The following is a 22,785-nucleotide window of genomic DNA, read 5'->3' as shown; positions in this document are numbered from 1 at the left end:
CTTAAAATATACTTCACTCCATCCTTTCCCCACCTCTATGAAAAACAGAAACAGCAAAGAGAAGATACGAGAAGTTTCTATTTCATTAGTGTGTTGGTTTAATTTTAGAAACCACTGAATGTGACTTATACTTTTAGTTGTTTCAAAGTAAGTTCAGATAACACAATGGCAAGTATTCCTTGACCTACAGGGCATTTGGGTACCCTGACTAGAAGACACTTCTGTAATGAAAAGCCTTCATATGCTTACCTAAGATCTCAGGGGCCAAAATTCTCCTTAAATGTCACCAGGTTCATAAATTTTAACTATTTTTATATATAATAAGTTATAGAACTAGTGAGTATTTAAAGTTGAAATTTACAAAGTCATTTGAAAGTAGAACTTCAAGCCATAATTTTCTTTCAAAAACAACAAATATTCTATCACAAAGTACCAAATATATCCATCTTGCAGGATTTTGCTTAGACCTTTTTGGGATGTAAATCATCCATTATAATATTACATATTATTATGTTAAGAATGGGTCACTCCTACTAGATCGATAACCTTTAGAGTAAAAGGTTGCAATCCCTAGCATGGAGTTTTGTAGCATAATAATTAAGTACATAAAGAATGAATGGATAAATAAAATTGAAGAAGACATGAGACCCATTTCTTATTTTAACAACAAAAATGGTGTCTTATTCAGTCAAAATGCTGAGAAACTAAAATTTCCACTATACTCATTACTTTAATAAGTTAGTCTTGCATTTCAGTCATAAACTATTTTTTTTTGTTTTGCTTCCTTATGAATTCAATGAAATATATATATATATATATATATATATATATATATATATATATATATATATCAATAATTTATAAACTCAGCTCCATTAAATTATTTTGAATATTAGAATAATATTAAACTGCCTTAATATTCTCTTCTCACCTGTGTCATTTAAGATATAGTGATTCCTTACTTTGTCATGTTAAGAGATTTTCATTTTAGAATCCCAAAATGTATTTAAGTAGTGCTTGTTGAATTCTGTCATCCTTATGATTAACTTAATTTTAAAAATAGACCTAATAAAACAACAACAAAAATCTTGACTTCTGACACATGATACAAACCATCATTAGGAATCCAAATTTGCTCTTGGTAGGTTGTGTGCAAACCCAATGCTCTCCATAGAAGGTTCGCGACCAACTCCAGGAGAAAGTATACTAGAACAGCTTGGGGACTCAAGTCCAACTTTTTCAGAAAATTCAACTGAGGCCAAAGACTTGTTTACAGTGACAAAATTTAAAATTGGGAGTGTCTAATTCCATTAATGAAGACCTTCTAACTTATAAGCCATCCTAAAGTCACATTAAGAAAACATTATTAATATCATTGTTTTCACATGGTCTTATGGGTCCTCCATCCCTGGACACATTGCACATTGGCAGCATGCAGAAGTATTAAATCCTCAGTGTGGCAATATTTGGAATAGGAACTTTGGAGAGCAATTATGGGGATAGTGGAACCCCCCCATGAGTGGGATTTGTGTCCTTATAAGAAGAGACAAGAGAGCATCAATTCCCTATCTCTTTCTTTTCCTCCCTCTCTTCTCATGTCTCCTACCTCCACCATTGGCCACAGTATACATTTACCAACAAGAGAGGCCCCCTTGAGGACCATATCATATCTCACTCTGATCTTAGATTTCTAGCTTCCAGTGAAGGTTCCTTTTTTCTAATCTCAGCAGAGGTATTACTCTTTTTCAACTAGATATGTTCATATAGGAACAAATTAAGTGACTGACCAGCAACAAAGAGGCTAGGTCTATCTGCCTAGCAGATGCAAAGCAACACACAGCATATGCTGAACAACTTGTGAACAGATGTTTCTGCAACTTCAGGAGCTCAATATCCACAGAAGAAACAAAGAAGAATGCTCGAGGTCAGATGTCAGTTAAGCAAATATCACTGGAGCATTTTACAAACATCTTTGAGAATGCCTGACATGAGGCATACCTACAGCCCCATCCCCACTTCCCTCCAAAAGCTCTAGAACATGCTGCATTTTACACATTTTGTTATGCTCTTTTCATGTCTCTTTTCAAAATGGAAAATGATAGCAATTTTGCTTTTATGCTAAAATTCTCATAAAAACCTGGATACTATTCATCTATTTTTATAGAAGAAAGCCAATATTTTAAAGTATTTATATAAAACGCAAACTGTGTACACAGTCTGTTTTCATCATCAGTGCTGATATTCAACACATCCTTATTTTCCAAACTGTAAAATTATATATGAGTGATGTGCTTTAATTACAAAGCATTACTGAAATTTTGTTTGTTTCTGGAGTGCTTCAGAAAGCTATGACAAAAATTTGACTGAATTTTAGTGTCTTTAATTTTTTATTTTTTGAAGTAGGGTCTCATTCTAGCCCAGGCTGACCTGGAATACTATGTAGTATCAGGGTAGCCTTGAACTCACGGTGATCCTCCTACCCTCCTCAAGAGCACTGAGATTAAAGGCATGTGCCACCACACCCAGCTAATTTTAGTGTCTTTTACACAGTACAGTAGCATTCACAAATATGTAAATGATTGATCCCAATGTACAACTGGAATACTGTAGAAGCTACTTCCTGCTAACTACATTTGATTTCCTGAGTATAACAAATTATAAATATTAAATTCTATTATCCTATCTAGCCATATTTCTATATCTCTGGCATGGTTTTAGAAACATGTAAAATTCTTTTAGGAATATTTTTTTTATTTATTTGCAGGAGAGACAGACTGAGAGAGAAAAAGGTTATATGGTGCACCAGGGCCTCTTGTCACTGCAAACAAATTCCAGATGCATGCACCACTTTGTGCATCTAGCCTTATATGGGTATTGTGGAATCAAACACAGGCCACGAGGTTTTGCAAACAAGCTCCTTTAACCACTAAGCCATCTCTCTAGCCCATAATATGTGAAATTCTACTGCCAAAAGATCAGGTTTGCTTTACCAATCTCATACAATATATGATAAGAGTATTAGATTCTTGGACTAGGGGTGGAACTCAGAGATATAGTGTTAGCACATGAATGAGCATGATTTGATCCCCAGTACTGTAATAGTAATAACATTAATAGTAATGTTTTGAAGTCATAGCAATCCAACCCAAGGGCCTATGCTTGTTATGCAGGTGCTTACCATCCCCATTTTGCAGGTGCTAAATTGGATTATTGATATAAAATCCCTATTGTCTTTTTTCTAATAATTTTATAACTATAGCCACATTGTAATTTAATTAATCAGTTTAATCAAAAAGGAAACTAGTATATTATATGGGAAAACAAATTAAAACAATTTAACCTAACCTAAGTTAAAATTACCAAATAATAGTTCTGCATGGACAGTATTTTGTTTCCTTAATATGCCATGCATCAAGAAAAGACTAGCTGCATAGCTCTTGTTTGAACTGCTTGCTACATTAATCTGAGAAAGAAGTAAAAAATAATAAGCCAAACTGTACCAAATACAGGAAATATAATGCATCCATGGATGCCAGATAAAATCTTCCATTGACGCCCTTTTAGCTGACCCACAAGTTAGCTGTGCTGGCTGTCGTCATGTGCAGTCACATGACCATACATTAGCTACAAACATATTTCTCTTTTTAAAATACTTTATTTATTTTTATTTATTAAAGGGGGGAAGAGAGAGAGAGAGAGAGAGAGAGAGAGAGAGAGAGAGAGAGAGAGAGAGAGAATGGGCATACCAGAACCTCTAGCCACTGCAAACAAACTTCAGATGCATGTGCTACCATGTGCATCTGGCTTAAGTGGGATCTGGAGAATTGAACCTGGCTCCGTAGGCTTTGCTGGCAAGCACTTTAACCACTAAGCCAGCTCTCCATCCCTAAACATATTCTTTTTTAAAAAAAAGCAGTGCCAATCAAATTGCCTTTGCTATACATTTTAAACAGAACCAACCTTTTATATTTGGAATGGTATGTTTCCTCCCACAGTGGATTCTGAATAAAGCACCACAGTTCCCACCAAGTCCAATGTCATTAGCAGGGATGGGCATAGTTTCACACACAAACTGCACATGTATAGTGCAACGTCAGGAAGAAAAGGGAATATCAATGTGTTATGACTAGATAAAATCATAGCCTCTATCCTGTAAGAATATGTGCTGAACAGGAACTCAAGAGGCATGAATTTGGCTCCTAGCTTTGCTATTCACTTTGCTTTTGTCATTCAACTTCTCTGTACTTGGTTTCTCAAAACAAAACCAGGAAATTGAAGTAGGGTTTTCAACCAAAAATTGTCTTTACCTTCCTGTCGGGCTCAGGTTTGGACCTATGTTGACATATTATGGACCCAGAAAATACTCAGAAAGTATTCAATGGCACAGTGGTTTTCAGAGGTGGAGATCACCACATGTTTATTCAGGCACAGCTAATACACATACATAATATTTAGAAAGCGGGTTCTGAAAATTACAGCCACAGTATTATTTCAATTTTTTTTAACCCAGTCAGAGTTAACATCTTTCTTGTGCCCATGAAATACTGTCATCTGTAGAATTCTCACACTATAGATTGTGCTTTGTAAGAGGTGATAGGGCTTAACAAAAGCTCATTAAAAATTTTCCCTCTTAAAGAACAAAGCACATTAACTTAAAAGTCCTAAATAAATGAGTATAGCACAGCCTAAGGATAAAATACCATAAGGATGCTCTGGGTAACATATAACATGTGTTCAGGAACTAGTAGACTTTTGAAATAAGTTTGTGTGAAAAATATAAGTATATGTCCTAAAGTATACTCAAGAAAGTAAAAGCAAATAAAACAAACATAAATTGCAGATTAGTATTCTATGTGCATTATATTTTTGACATTTGACTGTTTTAAAACTGAATTGTTTACTCTCTTCTTTTCCTGCCTTTTATTTAGAATGATTACATGTGTTCAAATCCTTATGAACAAAGCAAGTTTAATAGGTATTAGGAGAAAAAAAAAATATGTGTCATATATTCTGAGCCCGCAGCCCAACAGAGACATGATACATTCATGTACTGGGAAATAAAGAAATACACGTAGAACATGAAGCATGAGAGCATGTAGTTTCTAACATTAACCAACAGGTTAGAGAGGCCTCACAGTCCCCACAGAGTCTAATTCCAGACAGTACTTGCTAAATCTTTTCTAAGGAATAGGTTAGGATTAAAAAGTAAGTAATCCCCATGCTCAGTTCAATGACAGAGAAAATCCAAAGGAGAATTCATCTGAGGGATGGCTTTACACCACAGGTCTCCTAATGCAGTAAATGCTATTAAAAGCTATCATAACATTACTTATTGATTTCCCATTTATTTCTTCAGGAAATGTAAAACCCTTCAAGGTGGAGAACTTAGAGAACTGATGAGAGAAGATACCCAGACATTTGTTGAATGGGCTCTAGTTCGCATGCCAGTAGTCATGGGTATTTACAACGTCTCTGGTTTTATCATATGAAAGAACCCCCTGGGCAGGGCTGGCAGCTCACTGTAGGGGTCACCACCCTTAGCACCTGCTCCACACCCCATCTTATTTCCCATTTTCTTAATGCTGTTCCCATCATTCACCTTCCATTTTCTTTTACCATCCTTCCTAGCTTATAACTAACTTCCACCTTACCACATGTAACTTGATTATCACTATTGTTTACCTCTGCTAATATCAGTCCCTCACATACAATTCAATTACTGTTACACAATACTACACAATTTTCTGGTGATATTTAAATGAATAAGAAAAGCCAAATCATTCCTTCAATTAACTCATAGACTAAGTCACAGGCATTCCCCATTAATCTATTATGTCAGACTTTGCTTCCCAATTACACTCATCCATGCTCTTCTTTCTTCATTTGAACAGACCATAAAAATACAATGTCATGTGAGTCTTTAGGTTTTCATATGTGAAGGCTTCCATGTCACATAAAAGTTCACTAAATGAATTTGGTCCACTGTTGTCTTGATAACTTGTCTTTTCTTATAGGAATTTTAGCCATGACCCATGCTGGGTAAGGGAATGGTATTATCTTTTTGTGGAAAAGGGCATTCTGGTCTATGATGGCATGTACAAAGACACACATGTATGGCTTGCAGTGTTTGCTACTGCCAGAGAAAAATGATAGTGGAGAAAGGGGTAGATTGAGAGTACTTGACACAGCTGTATTCAGAATTCATGCTGCCTCTTATGCCCACACTTCCAAAAATTTCTAAAAGAAAAATCCTCTTTTCCATTTCTTTTTTTGAAAAAATATAAAAGAAAAACAAAGATCATACAGATTAAAATGAAGTACCATTAGAACCCTGATGATGTAAAGAAATTACTGGTCCTTCTCTTTTATCCCACATCCATGTCATCATCTATGTTTCTTTATAATCTTCTGAAAGAGGTCCACTGTAGCCCCTGACACTGGACTGTCTTGCTTACAAAATTTGCTCTGACTCAAGCTACATGGGCAGAAAGAACACCATGTCAGTTTTAAACTATAGCATTGTGACTCTGTGGTGGGTTGTTCCCCGGAAATAACTGACAGTACACCTTTATACTGACATGTACTCACAGGTAACCATAGGAAGCATTCTTTCTTTCGGTGGTTGGAGTAGAAGGTAAATCTGGATGCTCACTGATTGCAGAGGTAGTTGGAAATAGTGCTCTCTTTGACAGTGGTACATATGAAGAAGCCAGAAATGCTATATCATATTCTAAATGCTGAATTGGATCAGAATTCAATGGACTACAGTTCACCTTTGTAAATATTAAAGATTTTAATGATAAAATGTGAAAGTCCAAAAGAGTGACAGAAGCATACTCTGCCATCATAAAGTCCCATTTCTCAGAAAGCCCTCTCCACCCGGCATCACATTGTATGAATCTGGAGAATTGTGATAATATAAACACTGCTTGACTTATCCTCATATAAAATGAAGTAAAAGGTTAGTCCTTAAATGAACTCCTTTCAGAAATATAACCACTATAAACATAAAAGATAATAGCATGTAATTAAAAGGCTTCCAGGAAGAATACCTAAGGAAAGGTAACAATAAAACATCATATGAACTAAGTCCTGGCATGTACTACCAAAACAAAAGCTGACAACTCAGTTTCTGGATGCCACAGTTTCCATTTAATATGCCCACCTAGAGAACTAGAGGTAAGAGTCCCTCAATCTGCTGAGGGTGAAGAGTGTAAGAAAAGTCAACAAGAACCAAGTTTTCATCTTTAAGCATAGTTGCTTAGCCAGAAGAAAGTGTTGATTCAGAACCTAAGAGTTCAGTCTTCGTTCTAAACCCTTTGCCTATGGGAAAAGAAGAAAAGGAATGCTATAGGCCATGTGTACACAACCATGTAATAAATGTAAGAGCTTTCATCTCACAACATTTTCTAGTAAGGAGGTATATGACACTTGCCCGCAAGCAGGAATGTCACTTGGTAGACGTAAATGCATGTCAGCATACACTAACATGCCAGAATAGTAACTGAAAGACTTCAGAACTACTCAGAGCACAAGGACCTATATACCTCAGCCTGGGAATCCCCTCTGTTCACTGATGCAGATTCATTTTATAAAAAGCGATCTGAGGGACAGCCATGACAGTAGTAAGTCAGTACTACTCTCAAAGGCAACTGTCCTCAATACTCTGCATGACTATTTTAAATGAGTGTGCTGAGCACCTGTGTTTACATGTGTCTGGCCTTTGACTAAGGAGAGAGCATGTTGTTTAAATGAAGCCTTGAGAAAGCTGTCCCCTCATAAGCAGCTACAATGGATGCCTGGCACAGTGAAGTGACATTTTATAACATAGTGAAGTTCATTTCCAATGTGCTCATTTGGTTTTAATCACCAATCCTTTTGCATATTTTTTTCAATCATTCCTTTCTAAGAACTAAGAATGTCTTACATTTTATGTATTTTAGCATTATTGCCTGTCACACACATAGGCAAATTACTGCTTAAAATCTTCAGTGTTTAAATTGAAATAGAACTCATGCTTACAATATTAAATATTCCTGGATTAATAGAGTTGCAGCAGACATACTCTTATAAAATTGACTGAAGTCTGTAATATTAGAAAGACAGAAAATGTATATAGTTTTAGCAATGTCAAATCAGCAGCTATTGCGTTTAAGATTAATAAAAGATGCAATGGTTTCTAGATAGCCTCTAAATAGAGATTACTATGAATGGAGAAGTGATTTACCAACAGTCACCACAATGAGATTTCTTTAAAGGTTACAATCATCAGTTATTTAGCTGAAACACTGCTGAGAATGCCTGGTCATTTCTTGAATAATGCATAATGTTCATTGTAGATTTGATATGTATTATAACAATACAGATATTTCTAAAATAATAGAAAAAACTATCTATTACCTTCTGATTGCTTAACATATCATTTCCATGAAGTAATTGACTCACGACACATTATACACTGTCACCTGAGTGTTCTCCCAGCGAACATAACTTGTAATGATCTGTATACAATGGGTATCACAGAATAAGCTCATCAACCCAACTGTTAAGAAAAGGTGTGATGAATAGGAGGCAGAGTAAAGACCTTGTGGAAGCAACAAATTAAAATGATTAAAATTCTACATGGTTGTGTGGGACAAACTTATTTAAGCTTTAAAATTTAATTATTAACATGATCAACTCATCACATCAAAAATTGTTGCCAACATAGTGTGAGCACTTTTCATATAAATTTTTCTGTAGGTTTATTTAAGAGACTGCTTGGTAAGACACAAAGTATAATGTCTATCAGTTTTATTGTTGGATTATGAACTACACTTCACATGATGCTACAAACTATTTATGTAAGCTTGTTTATCCATATGAACTTCTTCAAGGGCACAGCATAGAGGTCCTTAATACATTAAAATAAATTTCTTTTGATGTTGTTTCATAAATGTTTGATCAGAAGGAATAGTGGTTTTGCATTAAAGAACTAGAATAAAGCAATGAATTGTATATGTATTCTTATAGCAGAACTAACCAGATTATAGAAAGTCTCATTGTATCCTAGCAACTTTTGAGAGACAGTAGAGTAACCTAGCTTGAATCTTCAGTTCCAGCCTCTTGCCAAATTATGAAAAGTGACCATGTATTATAGCAACATCTATGGTCAGCCATCATATTATTGTATTTTAAAAAAATAAGAAAATCTGGGCTGAAGAGATGGCTCAGTGGGTAAAAGCACTTGCTGTGCAAGGGCAACCATCTGAGTTTGAGTCTCCATAAAGTTGGACATGGAAATGTACCTTGGTATTCCCAGTGCATCTATGGAAATGTGAACAGGAGGATAACAGAAGCTCATAGGCCAGCGAGCCTGGCATAGGCAGTGGCAAACAAGAAGAGACCCAGCATCAGACAGGATGGAAGGCAAAGACCAACAATTATGGTTATTTTCTGATCTCCCACATGTGTGCCAGGGCACACATGCACATGTGCTCACACCCACAAAGGTTAAATTAAAGAAAGAAAATTGCTTATTCCTTTATAGGCTCATTAACGCCCATTCCAACTGCCCTGTTTTTCTCAGTGACACTCTATGCCCTTCCACAGACTGCTATGTCCATGGAAGCAGAGATCATGTGCTACCTCCAGCTTATTCATCTTAATCATAACAAGTAATGATAGAACTGAGCTGATTTGATGCCACAAAGTTAGAAGAAAATTATTAGGCATTCTAAAGCTGATAAAATTGTTACCCAGAGTATTCTATTGGGATGACAAAATATTTCTTATTTATAGCAACAATAGGTGATGGAGAGAGTATTAGGCAAGAAAGCTGGATTCTGGTAATACATACTTGTCATTTATCTTATATATAAAGTGAGGTAATATATTTATATGGTCTAAAGCGTTTGTATCCACAGAATGTCACAACCCCAAATATAATCTGTTCTTTCACACCACAGCAAAACATAAAAACAAAAAAACGATCATTATGACCAATACATATATTGCTATCATTACCAAGAGTGCCTGCTATAAACACCTTGAAACATGGAAGGAAAAAAGTAATGCTCATACTAAATAAAGACATACAAGCCACGCATGGTGGTTCATGCCTTTAATCCCAGCACTCAAGAGGCTGAATTTGGAGGATAACTGTAAGTTGAAGTCATCCTGAGACTAATTCCAGGTCAGCCTGGACTCAAGGAAACCCTACCTAAAAAAATAAATAAATAAAATAAAAACAAAAGAAAGAAGACATACAAACCTAGTTTATCAATTTATTTCAAATTAAATAACAATTCATACTATATGGTATCTCACTTGTTAATGTAATTGTTTCATTCCCTATGGTTTAGAATCAACATGATGATAGCCATATCTCAAACTACAATAAGCATTATATATCTAACATATATATGCTAGACTTTTATCTACATCTTTTACTTGTTAAATACCTGAACTAGTTTGGTATCTAGAATATGCATTAATGTATTGAAGTTTATATACATTATCCAGAGTAAAATAGCTGTACCAAGATAGCAAGAATATACTTCCATTTGACTGTCATGAGCTACCTCATACTGACATTCTAATCTTGAGCAATACCTTGGTTGTATGCTATCTTCAACTTTTCAATGTCACACATTAGACAAAGGCCCTAAATTCAGTGGTTATCTTCGATTTGATAAATATAATTTTATTGAATACAACCATATTTAACCATTTCTATTTTTTCACATATTGCTTGTCTGATTCATGCTATGATGGTAGAACATGGCTCTTCACAGAAAATGTTTTCCAACCACTGATCTAGAGGAGAATAACCTGACATAGTTCAAATTTTAATATTCCTCTTCTTATACTTATAGCATAATACTAAAATGAGTACAGATTGAGAATCCCTTTCCAAAAATGCTAGGGACCAGAAATGTCAGAGATTTCAATCATTTTCATGAACAGTTGCATATAAAAGAAGTATCTTAAAGATGAAACCCAAGGATAATCACAAAAATTATCCATGTTTAGCATATACCTTATGTATACATATCCTGAATGTAATAGCCTTAGTAATTTTATACATATATAAAACAATGCTTCCTAGTCATGGCATCAGGTTTTTACTCAAAGTATATGAACTTTTCAGATTCAGAAGTTTTTGATTAGGAATGCTCAAACTGTAAGTGATTCACACTTGGGATCATAGATCTTAGCAAGCATTTTACCCTTCAATTTAATTAGAATCCTAAAAGAAATGGCAGATTCCCACTAGTAATCAGTCTAACAACTTTCCTGTGACAGCCAGGACTATAAGGGCTTTTTCCAGTCTTCTCCAAAGGTAGCTGGCAATCACATAATTCAAGAAATTATTTCACCCTTCTCCCCTAAAAGAGGTCTCTTTCACTCCTCTAAATGCCCAATTTTATTCTATACTTGTCATGGATCTAGATATAAGGTTGGGACAAGTGAAACTACGTCCTATTTGATATGCCTTGAATAACACTCCCTGAAGGAGAGAAAATCACCAGGATCAATAAATTTGTGCATGCATATTTAAAAACTAAAATGTTATCAATTTTAAGAATTTCAAGAATATATAAGAAAATATCTATTTTTAAGTATCAGACCAAAAAAATCCCACCATTTTAAACAGTAAGTTTAAAGAGTAACTGCATCAAGGATTTGAAGAACACATATATGTTTATATTTATACCTTTTAGCAAATATGACTATAGAGAAACATGAAGCAATATATGGACTTAATTTAGGTTTAATAAAATTATTAACTCAAGAAATCTCCCTGTTCTTCTTTACTTGAGGCAGAACTTATTGGTTCCACCCATTAGAAAAGATTCTTATAACTCTAATTATCAAAATTTTCATGTATTAATATAACATAAATTAAAACACATATGTAACCTATTTCCTCCCCATTTCTGTGAAATCTTATATAAAGTAGTAGACTATTTAGGCTGACAAACTTTTTGAAAATAAAATAGAAATAGAAGAGTTTTATTTCACCTTCGCATGGTGTCTTTCTCATGCAGAGTTCAGATTTCCACATTTGTATCCCTTTAAAGGATTTGATATGCAGGAAAAGAAGAAAGGATGATAGTAAACATTTCATCTCAGAGACACCTATAGACCAGCATATGCCAGAGAAAACAGTAGCCTAAACCTACCTTTCACTGAGGTGTTTGGTGGAGGACCTTCCATTCTCAAATTCCACGGAGGGTCCCCTTGGTTAGCAAAGTCCCTCATTTTCAAATAGCTAATAGTAAGCCGAATGATGGATGCCTTGTCAAGTTGGCTGGTGATGGCTGCAGGAAGAGGCAGTAACTTGGCCAATTCATAGAACTCAAAATTTTCTTTTCCCCTGCGGGAGCGAGCAGCATCTCTGGATTTCTCCTTTCTCAGTGCTTGTAAACTGAAATCAAAGTAGTGGAAAGGGATGTTTAGAATGTGATATTCTGCCTTTAGGAAAAAAAAAAAATCTACCTTCTAATTTCTAACCCCAACCCCTGAATCTCTGAAAAAAGTCTACCAAAAACAACATAGAGTCATAGTAAAACGAGTTTCAAACAATGCCACAAACCATAAATTCTACCCTAGACTTATGCCATAACAGTCAAGTAAAATATGTAAAATTTGCATTTTGTTTGCTATAACTATTTCACTCCCTCCAAGATATTGCCTTTGTTTCTAAGCCATAAGGCTTACAGGTAAGATTTGAAGTTGTTACTATAAGCAATTTAAAAGGTTGGGCTTATATTCATATACTTGTTTTGAAGTTAATGATTTAGTTCATTCAATTCTCATTGCCAACAGATTTTACACTATTAAAAGGAAGCATTTAAAAAATTATTTTGATTATCATCTTGGGGAACAAAAGGTAAGCACAAAAACAAGTCATTTTGACAGGTGCAACAAACAATGATGAAATGTCTCCAGCCCTCAGCAAGGATCACGACACCTTCAGTCACATAAAGAAAACATCACATTTAAAATAAAGATTTCAAAATGTGCTGATATCCACATGATAATTAAATATTATACCTCTTTATTAATAGACATGCATTAGTAGATAGTAGATTCTCTAACATACTATAGAATACACTAACCAAAAAAAAAAAAAAAAGTAAAACTCCTGGATAACATACATTTTAGTTAGAAAGATAAAGGCCTGTCTGGGTCATTAAAATTTATAAATATTATAGACATATTACTTCACAGAAGAGGCAACAGGTTAGATCCAGCATTTTCCTTTAACTATTCATAGACATTTCTGTTTGAAGTGTGCTCACATTGCTGAGGGCAGAATTTGGCACAACTGAAGTTGTGGGTGAGCATCTGATGGAAGAAACCTACCTCCCCTGAACTGCTCTGTCTGCTTTGTGTATGATGAGAAATGTACTTCGAGTCAGACTCCAATGATGTCACCAGCAATATATGCAGTATCCAGATATTAGTAAAATATGTGTAGACTGAGTTCTGAAGGCACTTTAAATCCTTGAATCTAAATTCTGGGTTCCCATTATAAAACAAAAAGAGAAGAGCAAGGATGGAATCAAGTCCAGAGGAAGAAATTAGAAAGATTCACCATTGTGGGCCCATTCTCTTTCAAATATACTACAGAGAATATTATGGTGCACCACAAATAGCTGTCAGGACATTGCTCACAGTGGAAAAATGCTCTACAGACACCCAAAATATCCCATTGAATGTCTGTGTAATTTAAGGAATGTCATAATCTGGTCAGGTATTTGCTGGATTATCATCCCAACCATGAGACCATGTTCATCTTATTAATGAAATAATTGAAATTACAAATATGTCAAAACTAGATAAATAAATATCATTTTAGACTGGTCCTAGGTAACAAACTTTTATCACTTGATATACTCAGGTGGTAACTTCAGGCAGAAACATCACTAATTTACAAGGAAAAGATAGGTTATACCATAAATGTTCTAATGTCTTGGCTAGATATTGATTCTACAAAGGCTCAGGTTAGGCTTAGTAAGAGCTATGTAAATAAGAAGTGCCTTAAAACCTGACAATGTACAAGTGTAGCCAGGATCTAGGTTAATATCTTAGATTAAAAAAAAAATCAACTGGGTCCTCCTTTTATACAATAAGACTAATTTATCTGACAATAGCTAAGTAGGTTGTGTCAACAATCAAGGCTTTCTGCAGGAAGCATGTTGCTTTGCTTCTCTTGTAAGCAAACACTATGTTTGAAGGTAGCCAAACTGATAGTGAGTGACTATGATAGAACTCTAGAGCAGGGAATGTAAGTTTGAGGGCCCTTAAAGTGCAGTCAATGAACAGATGAGGAAGTGGTCAACAAACCTAGCAAAGGGACAGCAAACAGTTTTGGTGGATCATGGCTTTGAGAAAAGCTTGCCTGGTGCTGCCAGATTTCCACTGTTTAAAATTTTTAGAGAAAAACAAAGATTTTTTATATGAAATTTTCAAATTTTAATATATTAACTAAATTTCTTTAAAAAAAACACTGTGCAGGCTAATAATACATGTCATTGTCAAGTATGAATCAGGAATAATCATTTTATCACTGGATATTTATGTGTGTGTCCAATTTGAAATTTAACCTGGGTGTTATATGCAATTTTTTTGTCACCCAAATGATAATAAATAAATACATTAATTATTATATTAGTATTAATAACACTTATATCAGGAATTTCTCCATGCAACTGAAGTAAAGTGGATGATTAAGCAATTATTCTGAAATGGACATAAATAATTAGGCCTATCAATAAAATAAGAACAACAATTAATTCTCATGGATTAACAGGCATCACAGTAAAAGGAGAGAAGCATGGGGAAAGGCTAATCAATGTATGCTAAGTTACTGCTGGTTAGTAACAAGGAGCTGGATTACATTGCTGCGTAGTGACTACAAGAAACAACATATTGTACATTTCAAAAACTTGAAGTTTGAAAGTTTCATCATGAATGATAGATAAATGAGGAGATATACATGTTTAAATTAATTTAAACATTGTGCAATGTATTCATGTGTTGAATGGCACTCCACAGTACATACAACTTTAATATGTTTGTGGATGTTATAAATAAAACATAAAAGCACTAGTTATGAAAGATAAAAACTCCTCCTCATGGGGAATCAAAGTCCAAGACCACAGGAATCAACCAGTAGTTTCCAGGGGATTAGTAGAGAGTACATATATATTCTCCTCAGGGAAGGTAAGTGAACAGGGCCTAACAACTTTGGATGCCTTGTTTAGGCCTCATGCTTACTTCCTGTCTTAGTAGTACTGAGCAGTATAACCCAGTAATCTCTATTCTTCTCCCTCTCTTCTATCTTTTAGGTACCTATCTTACCTTTGTTCTCTCATTTCCACCCTCCTTCCTCTAACTCTAATACACAACAGCTTCCCCTACTGAAGTCATCCTTTTACCATGATCTTAATAAAAGTTTTCTTTGAATCCCACATCACTTCATTATACAGACACTACAATTTAGACAACTCTCAGAATGACAGTATTGTGTCTGTAATACAGTTATTGGTTTTGAGAGCAACAGCAATACAATACAGTCAAAGGATTATAAAGGTTGTTGAGACATGCATAACAAATGAAACTAAAGACCTTAAGACAATAACACAGTGTGTGGATTAGTCTTTTGCTTCATTTTATGAAGTGCAACACAATTATAAGCAATTCTCAAATTAAATTAATGACTATAATAAAATCTAATATAAACTTGTATTTTGTCCCATAGCTAAAAAAAAAAAAAAAAAAAATTGTGGCTGCATTTTTCAAATACAACCAAAGAATGGATTGATTGTACATAAATATAATGCTACAGTGTCAATCTCTAACATGTAATGTCTGATTGAAATTCAGATCCACAATTATTACTAAGTTCCTACACATAAACTTTTCACTACGATAATAGTCCCAATTTAATCTCTGGATAGCAGAAATAAAGACATTTCAATAATCTTCAACAAAGATTGTGATAATTCCAATTCTCTCTGATTGCTTTCCTTAACAATAATTATCACCAACAAAAGATCAGCAAAGACATAAATACCTACATATATACTCATATTTTTATCCAGAGAGAATATGACAAATTATGTGCATATGTATAATTTTCAGGAGCTATTAGATGATTTTTAATCCTCAAAAGAGGTTTATCAGGCTAGACAAATGGCTTAACAGTTAAGGAGCTTGCCTGTGAAGACTAAGGACCCAGCATGATCTCTCTCCAGATCCCACATAAGCCAGACACACAAAAGTGAGGCAAATGCAAGGTCATACATGCCCACTAGAAGCTGCAAGTGTCTGGAGTTCAATTGCAATGGCTGAGGCCCTGGTGTGCCAGTCCGTGCTCACTCTCTCGCTCTCTCTCTTTTGCATGCCCACACTTTCTCTTAAAAAAAAAAGAAAAGAGGTTCATCACCCCAACCAAAACGGCAATAATCTAAAATATAGAATTCCTCTGGAATATACAGCCAGACTTCACATGTAAATATTTTACCTACTACTTGCTAATTATATATAGTTGACTAAGATATTTAAATTCTACTACCTCAATTTTTCTTCTCTATGAAATGGGATAATAAAACTATTCTATAAAATTTTGGTTAGAAATAATTTTTTTTGGGGGGGGGTTTGAGGTAGGGTCTCACTCTAGCTCAGGCTGACCTGGAATACACTATGGAGTCTCAGGGTGGCCTCCAACTCATGGTGATCCTCCTACCTCTGCCTCCCAAGTTCTGGGATTAACGGCGTGCACCACCATGCCCGTATTAAAATAAGATTTTTGTAACATGTTTATAGTGGTGCCTGGCATACTAATTACTGTATAAGTAATGTTGAACAATAACCCAATATCACTTCACATTCATTGTTTAATTCTTTGAATGTCCATGATGCTCTTTTATAATGACATGCCTTTAGACTGAGTCCTATTCATCAGTTTTGACATAACACCTTGTGTACTTAAGTAATGTTTTTACTGGTGATAGGGACTTTTCCTTTTAGGGAAATATTTATTATTCCTATGGTCTATCTCAAGTATCTTTAATGAGCTGATCAAATAAATATGTATAATTAACCATGCAAGATTACAGAACTATAAGTAATTTGTTTCACATAATAATGATTAACCATTTTAGGACAAAAACACCCATGACATTTTAGAAAAAGTAATTGTGTTTATATAAAAAATTAAAATGACAACAACAGTTAAGAGAATGGATCATTTAATAAAATTGTTAAGTCATCTAGTGAAAAAATTTAAAGCAACGGTAAGAGTCAAAAAGAGCACATATTAATTTTCAAAATATGTTCCAAAGATCACACATATGAAAGTTCTCTTGAAGCCAGGCAAAGCCTCCAATTCAGGACCATGAAGACTTCACAAAATAGGAAGTGTGGGTGTGCTAGCCTCTATGCCCAGTTGTGAAAAACTTCCAAAAGTTCAAAAAACAAAACTCCCAGTATACAAAACTAATTGTCATGAGATTGACTTAGGACTTGCAACTTCTGCGAACTGCCCACACAACTGGATATGAGTATCAATCCTTTATAGGTTTACTTTTCCATAATGTAGAAAAAATAACTTTGGACTTAGTCACTACATTAAAAATAAGAAACATATTCTTTGAAGTTGGTCATATTTAGCTTTGTAGTATTGACTACTTTGGTTTCCAATGGCATGGGAATGGTCATAATTATTATAGTAATATAAGTGGTCACTTACAGAAACTAATGGAGTGAAAGTTAAATAGTAACTGAGGGTCAAGAGAGAAAAGAAGCCAATATTTCTTCCTCTTCAGTGATTTCTTCATAAGCATGTCTTCATCAATTGTTTTAGAATTCATATTTGTGGAGTGGCTTTTTCATTGACATCATTCATACAACCACATCCCTCTACATGAAAATCTTACCTTTCAGCTTTAATTTAAACATTTTCATATAAACTTTGGGACTACAATATCTGGGCTTTACAAAACCACATTGCCAGCTTGGGTTATCTAACTATAGGGGAAAGGAGAGGTAGGGTCAAAATGGCTTTAAATTTTATCTTTTTAAAGTACTTCTAAGAAGTCAGGCAGGCAGGTTTTTATGGATTTCCCTACTTGTTTTGCTTAGGAGAGCCCAGCACCACAGACTCCTACTATTTATCAATTAATCTGGCATGCTGCCTCAAAGGAAGAACGCTGACCTGTATTAAAAATGCAACCATCAAAAATTCATCAAAGGCTTCAGCATTTTAACTCATGAACCTTTGAACACCTGCATACTTGTCAGATCTCTGGTCATAGTTAACAGTGAAATCTATAGTGACTCCAGTACCTACAGCAGCCCTGACATGAGTAAATGAGGAGGCTTCCCAGGAAAATTTACAATAAAGATTCTATAAGTAATGTGTGCCCTTCCTTCCTCTCTGTCAGTAAAACAACCCCTCCCTACTCACCTCAAATAGAGGTCAAAGTCAATCAAATCACCCTGTTGCAGAACAAAAACTACTTCAGGAGTATTTTTAGCATGAATGTAAATACAAGTTTTTATACAAGGCAATGTAATTGAGAAATTAATAAACCTTATTACCTTATAGGCTGGTGAACAACAAAGATCACGAGTTGAGATCTTTTAATATTCTCCATGAAAAGGTAATAATTTCAGAAGTCTTTATTTAGAACAAGAAGAAAGCTGCATAGTACATATTGGAACTTAAAACTGGAACCTTCAAGTTCAAGGTAAGAACTCTGCTGCTTAACTAATGCACTGCTCATAGCTGTCATCATTAATTTATGTTAGCCTCTGTAAACATCAAGAGTATAATAGGCCAATTTCACAACTAAATATAGATGCACATTTTGCCCTTATATAAATGGCAGATTGCTGCTGTAGATCATCACTGTAGCAACACGTCAGTAAAGATGCACTGTTTGATGGTCTGATGCGCACACAATATATAAAACCAGTTGTAATGGTTGTTTGGAAGCAAAGTGTAACACAGCAGCAAAATTTCATTTGTTCCACAAACTCAGGATACATTAAGCTTGGCTGACAAAGACTGTTTGATGTGTTAAATCAGTTTGACCTTCATTTTTGCTTTATTTTTCTCATTTAACATGTGAAATGACCATTATTTTTCCACATGTAAAAAAATATAAAGCTGACTGCCTAAGAAATATGTCAGAAACATCACTGACTGGTAACATTTTATAAAGTATCAAAAACAAGATGCATGCTTGCAATTTTTAAGCTAAGATATATTCTGATTGAATCACTATGAACCATTTGACTTGTGATAAAATAGATCAAAAGAGTAATTAAAGCCATTCATCAGAATGCCTTCCCTCATCTTCAGAAAATGTCTTGTGTATGTTTGAACTTAATAATTAAATTAATTGGCTTTAGCCAATGAGAGGTTTTATTCTTAACACTTTAAGTTAGAGGATTTAATTTCAGAATGAGTCATTAGAATAGCAATAAAGAAAGCTGAGAGAACTGCCCAGTTCTTTCAACCAGTGTTCACCTTGATTCAAATAACCCTTGAATGAACCACAGCAAGACCAAACTATTCATGGTGTGCTTTGGTTTCTGCCAAAACCCCTATGAATTAAAGTGTTTTGTTCTTCATTTTCCCCCAGAACTTTAAGATATACAACTGGCAGTTCCATACTAATGAAAAAAAAATGCAGCTTTATCAAGTAATTTTTCTCCACCCAATAAATAGCACTTTACCTTGGAGCAACTTGTATATTTCACACCTTAAATTTCTATTTACCAAATCATCTAATCACTCCACAATTGAACTCTGAACAAAAAAAAATATCAATTAAACTGGTTGAAACTCCTTCAAATTATCATTTAGGAATGAAGTAATTGCTTTCATCAGAGCAGAAAAGCCCGCCAGAACAGAAATGTCACTTTAGATTAGTGTTCTCCCTCCTGAAGCTATGGATGACACAGCTGATATAAGACTAAATGCCAAGACCAATCAATTGCTTTTGTGGCTCTGCTCTGAGCTGCTGTAAAAGGGGCCATTTTCTAGGATCTACTCTTCATTATAGTAAATGCTATCTCCTTGGTAACATAATTCCATTTCTCATAAATTCTGTCTGAGAGCATTGTCCTAACAATGGATGTTTGTGGAAAAGAATGCTGTTGGATTAATGCACAGAATTAAGTGTGTGAATGGCTGTCAAACTGCTATAGTTTACTGGTTCTTAAACATAAATTGAAGCCTTACATTAAAAAGAATTCTGGGGAGAAATGAATGTCCTGAACAAGGGGAAGATATTGTATTTGAAGGTTTTTGTGCCACTCCTTTAGGATTTTGACTACTCTAGTTTTTATTTGTCCCGTACATTAAGTCAGTCAGATCACACCAGAGGTCGGGAAACACTTCACTAACTCTCAGCAGTGTAGATTGCAGATGTGAAACCTCAGAAGCAAATACTAACTCATTAGGCAACAGTGTGTGACTGTAAATCTCTATAACTATGTTTTTTTAAAAACTCAAAAGGTGTTATTTGAACAGAGAACTTCCTGGAAAGCACCCAGACATTAATTTATATTGTTCATCCCCCTGCAGTTACAGGAATCTGGGTTGTAGGCTCCAATTAAAAGGAAATCGAAGAAGCTAATACACCGAGAAAGGAGCAGTTCCCCACACTGCTTCTTTCTTTGGGTGTGAAGTTTAGAAAGAGATTCAGGATCATGGGTCTTTGACTGACATGGGATAAAGGCTTTCTCCTGGTGAGCACACATGTGTAACTTCCATTAACAGTAACAGGAGGTGTGAGCACACATTGAAAGAAGCCTGCTACTAAATATTTGAAAGGGGTTGAGCATCTCTATCAAAAGTCAAAATGAGAGGGAAGAGTGGGCACCATTTGATGGCAGGACAGTCTACTGACCATGCAAAAGGTAACTTTTGGAATTTCTAGCATGCCAGGCTCCGTGATAATATTTTCATAATGTTCGTAATTCATGGTTGCTATTATCAGTACTGAAGGGAGAGCCAGTATCCATGATGAAGAATACGAATCCAACATTAAGCCCATGTTGCTTTCAATTGTCTTTTGTTGGAAGGGGGTTGTATGAATATTATTTTCCTCCAGCATAGCATACCTGTCCCTGAGAATCAGGAGTATTTTTGGCTCAGTAAGAACATTCTTTGGGTATTGAACTTTGGGTACTAAAAGTGCAATAGTTCTAGATAAAGCCAGATATTTGATGCCTACACAAGAAAAATCAGAGAAGGAAAGAAATGATATAAGTTGATCCTTGGCAAAGTAACTTAAGGCAATTCTTATCACCAGTGTGTTATTCTGCTGGTACAGGAATAAATTCATCACAATTCCTTTGCTCCATCATGATACTGACAAATATTTAATTTATAATCACCTATATAAATTTCATGATTGTTATGAAACTTAATTTCGTGTATCCAATTCAGGCATATAGATGTGCTATTAACTGCTGCAAGTCTCAAAATCAATTGCTTTGGAATTCTAGAGGAAAAAAATCACTTTTTTTTAAAAATTATTCTCAATGTGATTTCAAACACTTTTGAAAGTGGAGGAAAGCTTTTGAAAGCTTTCAAGCTTCAAATAGCACAACTGGAAAGAAGGAAACATGCTTTTACAATACTGAAGATTTTTATGAAAATAAAAGTTCTCCTCATGTGATGCTATAGGCACAGAACATGCTTCTACTTGACATCAATGAACATATCCCTATAGTTGAGTATCTTCAATCCTCTATGAAAGGAGACTGTGGAGTATTTACACCTATTCTTTAAATACTAAAACCAAGAGCATGAAGTCCATGGGTCTATTTAGTTATTGTTTTTTATATAAAAATACTTTTAAAACAATAAAAATATGACTTATTAAAATGAAAGTTGAGACTGAAAAATGCCTTGATGCTTGAAGGTACTTTTTACTCACTAAATATTTATCAGACAGCAGCATCAATACCATTCCACCACTACTTGCAATATTAGAGCCTAAAACAATTTCAGAGAAAGTAAGTTGATCCTTCCTCTCAAGGAGAGCTGGAATTGAAACCACTGGAAAAGGTCATCATTCTTTTGGAAGGTATCCTCAAAGGAAAAAAAAAAAAAAAACTAAAATGTACAACTGAGTCATTCTGCATGCTGTCAGGACTCTTTTGTCCTTAATGGTCCCACAAAATCCCAAACAAGTGCTTTTCCCAGAGTGTAGTATTAAAGCTAGTGGTTGAGGATAGAATGTGTGTCCTTCCACTCAGTGACTTTTTCCATGTTCCTACCACCTGACAGCCACAGTCTTATACAGGAGAAAATATTATAAATAAACAAAAAATATGCATAGAAAAGGTTTCCTGAAGTACAGACTTAGATTGTAACCTAAATATAGGCTAAAAGCTTGTATAAATGATATTTTGAGATTCCCATTGAGCATTATAACAGTGGTCAAACTATTATTATCAGGGTAATTCATTGCTTTTTTAACTGGCTGCTGCATTTTCAATTTCTATTAGGTTTGGACTCTTTCTGGCAGGATAGTTCCATAGCATTAATGTATATATCCTAGATATTTTTAGGTGCTAAGGATTACCATGTATGTATAGTTTGAAGAGACATGATATCTCACTTAGGTTTTTATTAAGTAAGACAACATAGAAAATGGCTATTTCCCCTCCCCACCAGGCTTGCATTTGTCACTCAGAAACTTAGTCTGTCATAGAATCCACATTCTCTTTAAAAAATTTTGGAAGATGTCTAATTCTCTGATAAAA

The 22,785-nt window shown here is 34.8% G+C and overlaps 1 protein-coding gene across 10 annotated transcripts in view; it reads right to left on the bottom strand.

Moving 5' to 3' along the window:
* The window catches only part of Npas3 (neuronal PAS domain protein 3), an 895,400-nt gene that overhangs the window by 624,916 nt on the left and 247,699 nt on the right, over positions 1-22,785 (bottom strand). For 6 of the 10 annotated variants that reach the window (XM_045154348.1, XM_045154349.1, XM_045154350.1 and 3 more), the window contains one exon: positions 12,168-12,412. In XM_045154348.1, coding sequence (XP_045010283.1) covers positions 12,168-12,412 — 245 coding nt within the window. Of the gene's footprint in view, positions 1-12,006; positions 12,058-12,167; positions 12,413-22,785 lie in introns of all 10 variants that reach the window. The other 4 variants (XM_045154346.1, XM_045154347.1, XM_045154351.1 and 1 more) reach the window with 1 other exon arrangement.

This window comes from Jaculus jaculus, chromosome 7, assembly GCF_020740685.1.
Source record: "Jaculus jaculus isolate mJacJac1 chromosome 7, mJacJac1.mat.Y.cur, whole genome shotgun sequence".
NCBI lineage: Eukaryota > Metazoa > Chordata > Mammalia > Rodentia > Dipodidae > Jaculus > Jaculus jaculus.
This window is presented reverse-complemented; position numbering and strand designations above follow the sequence as displayed.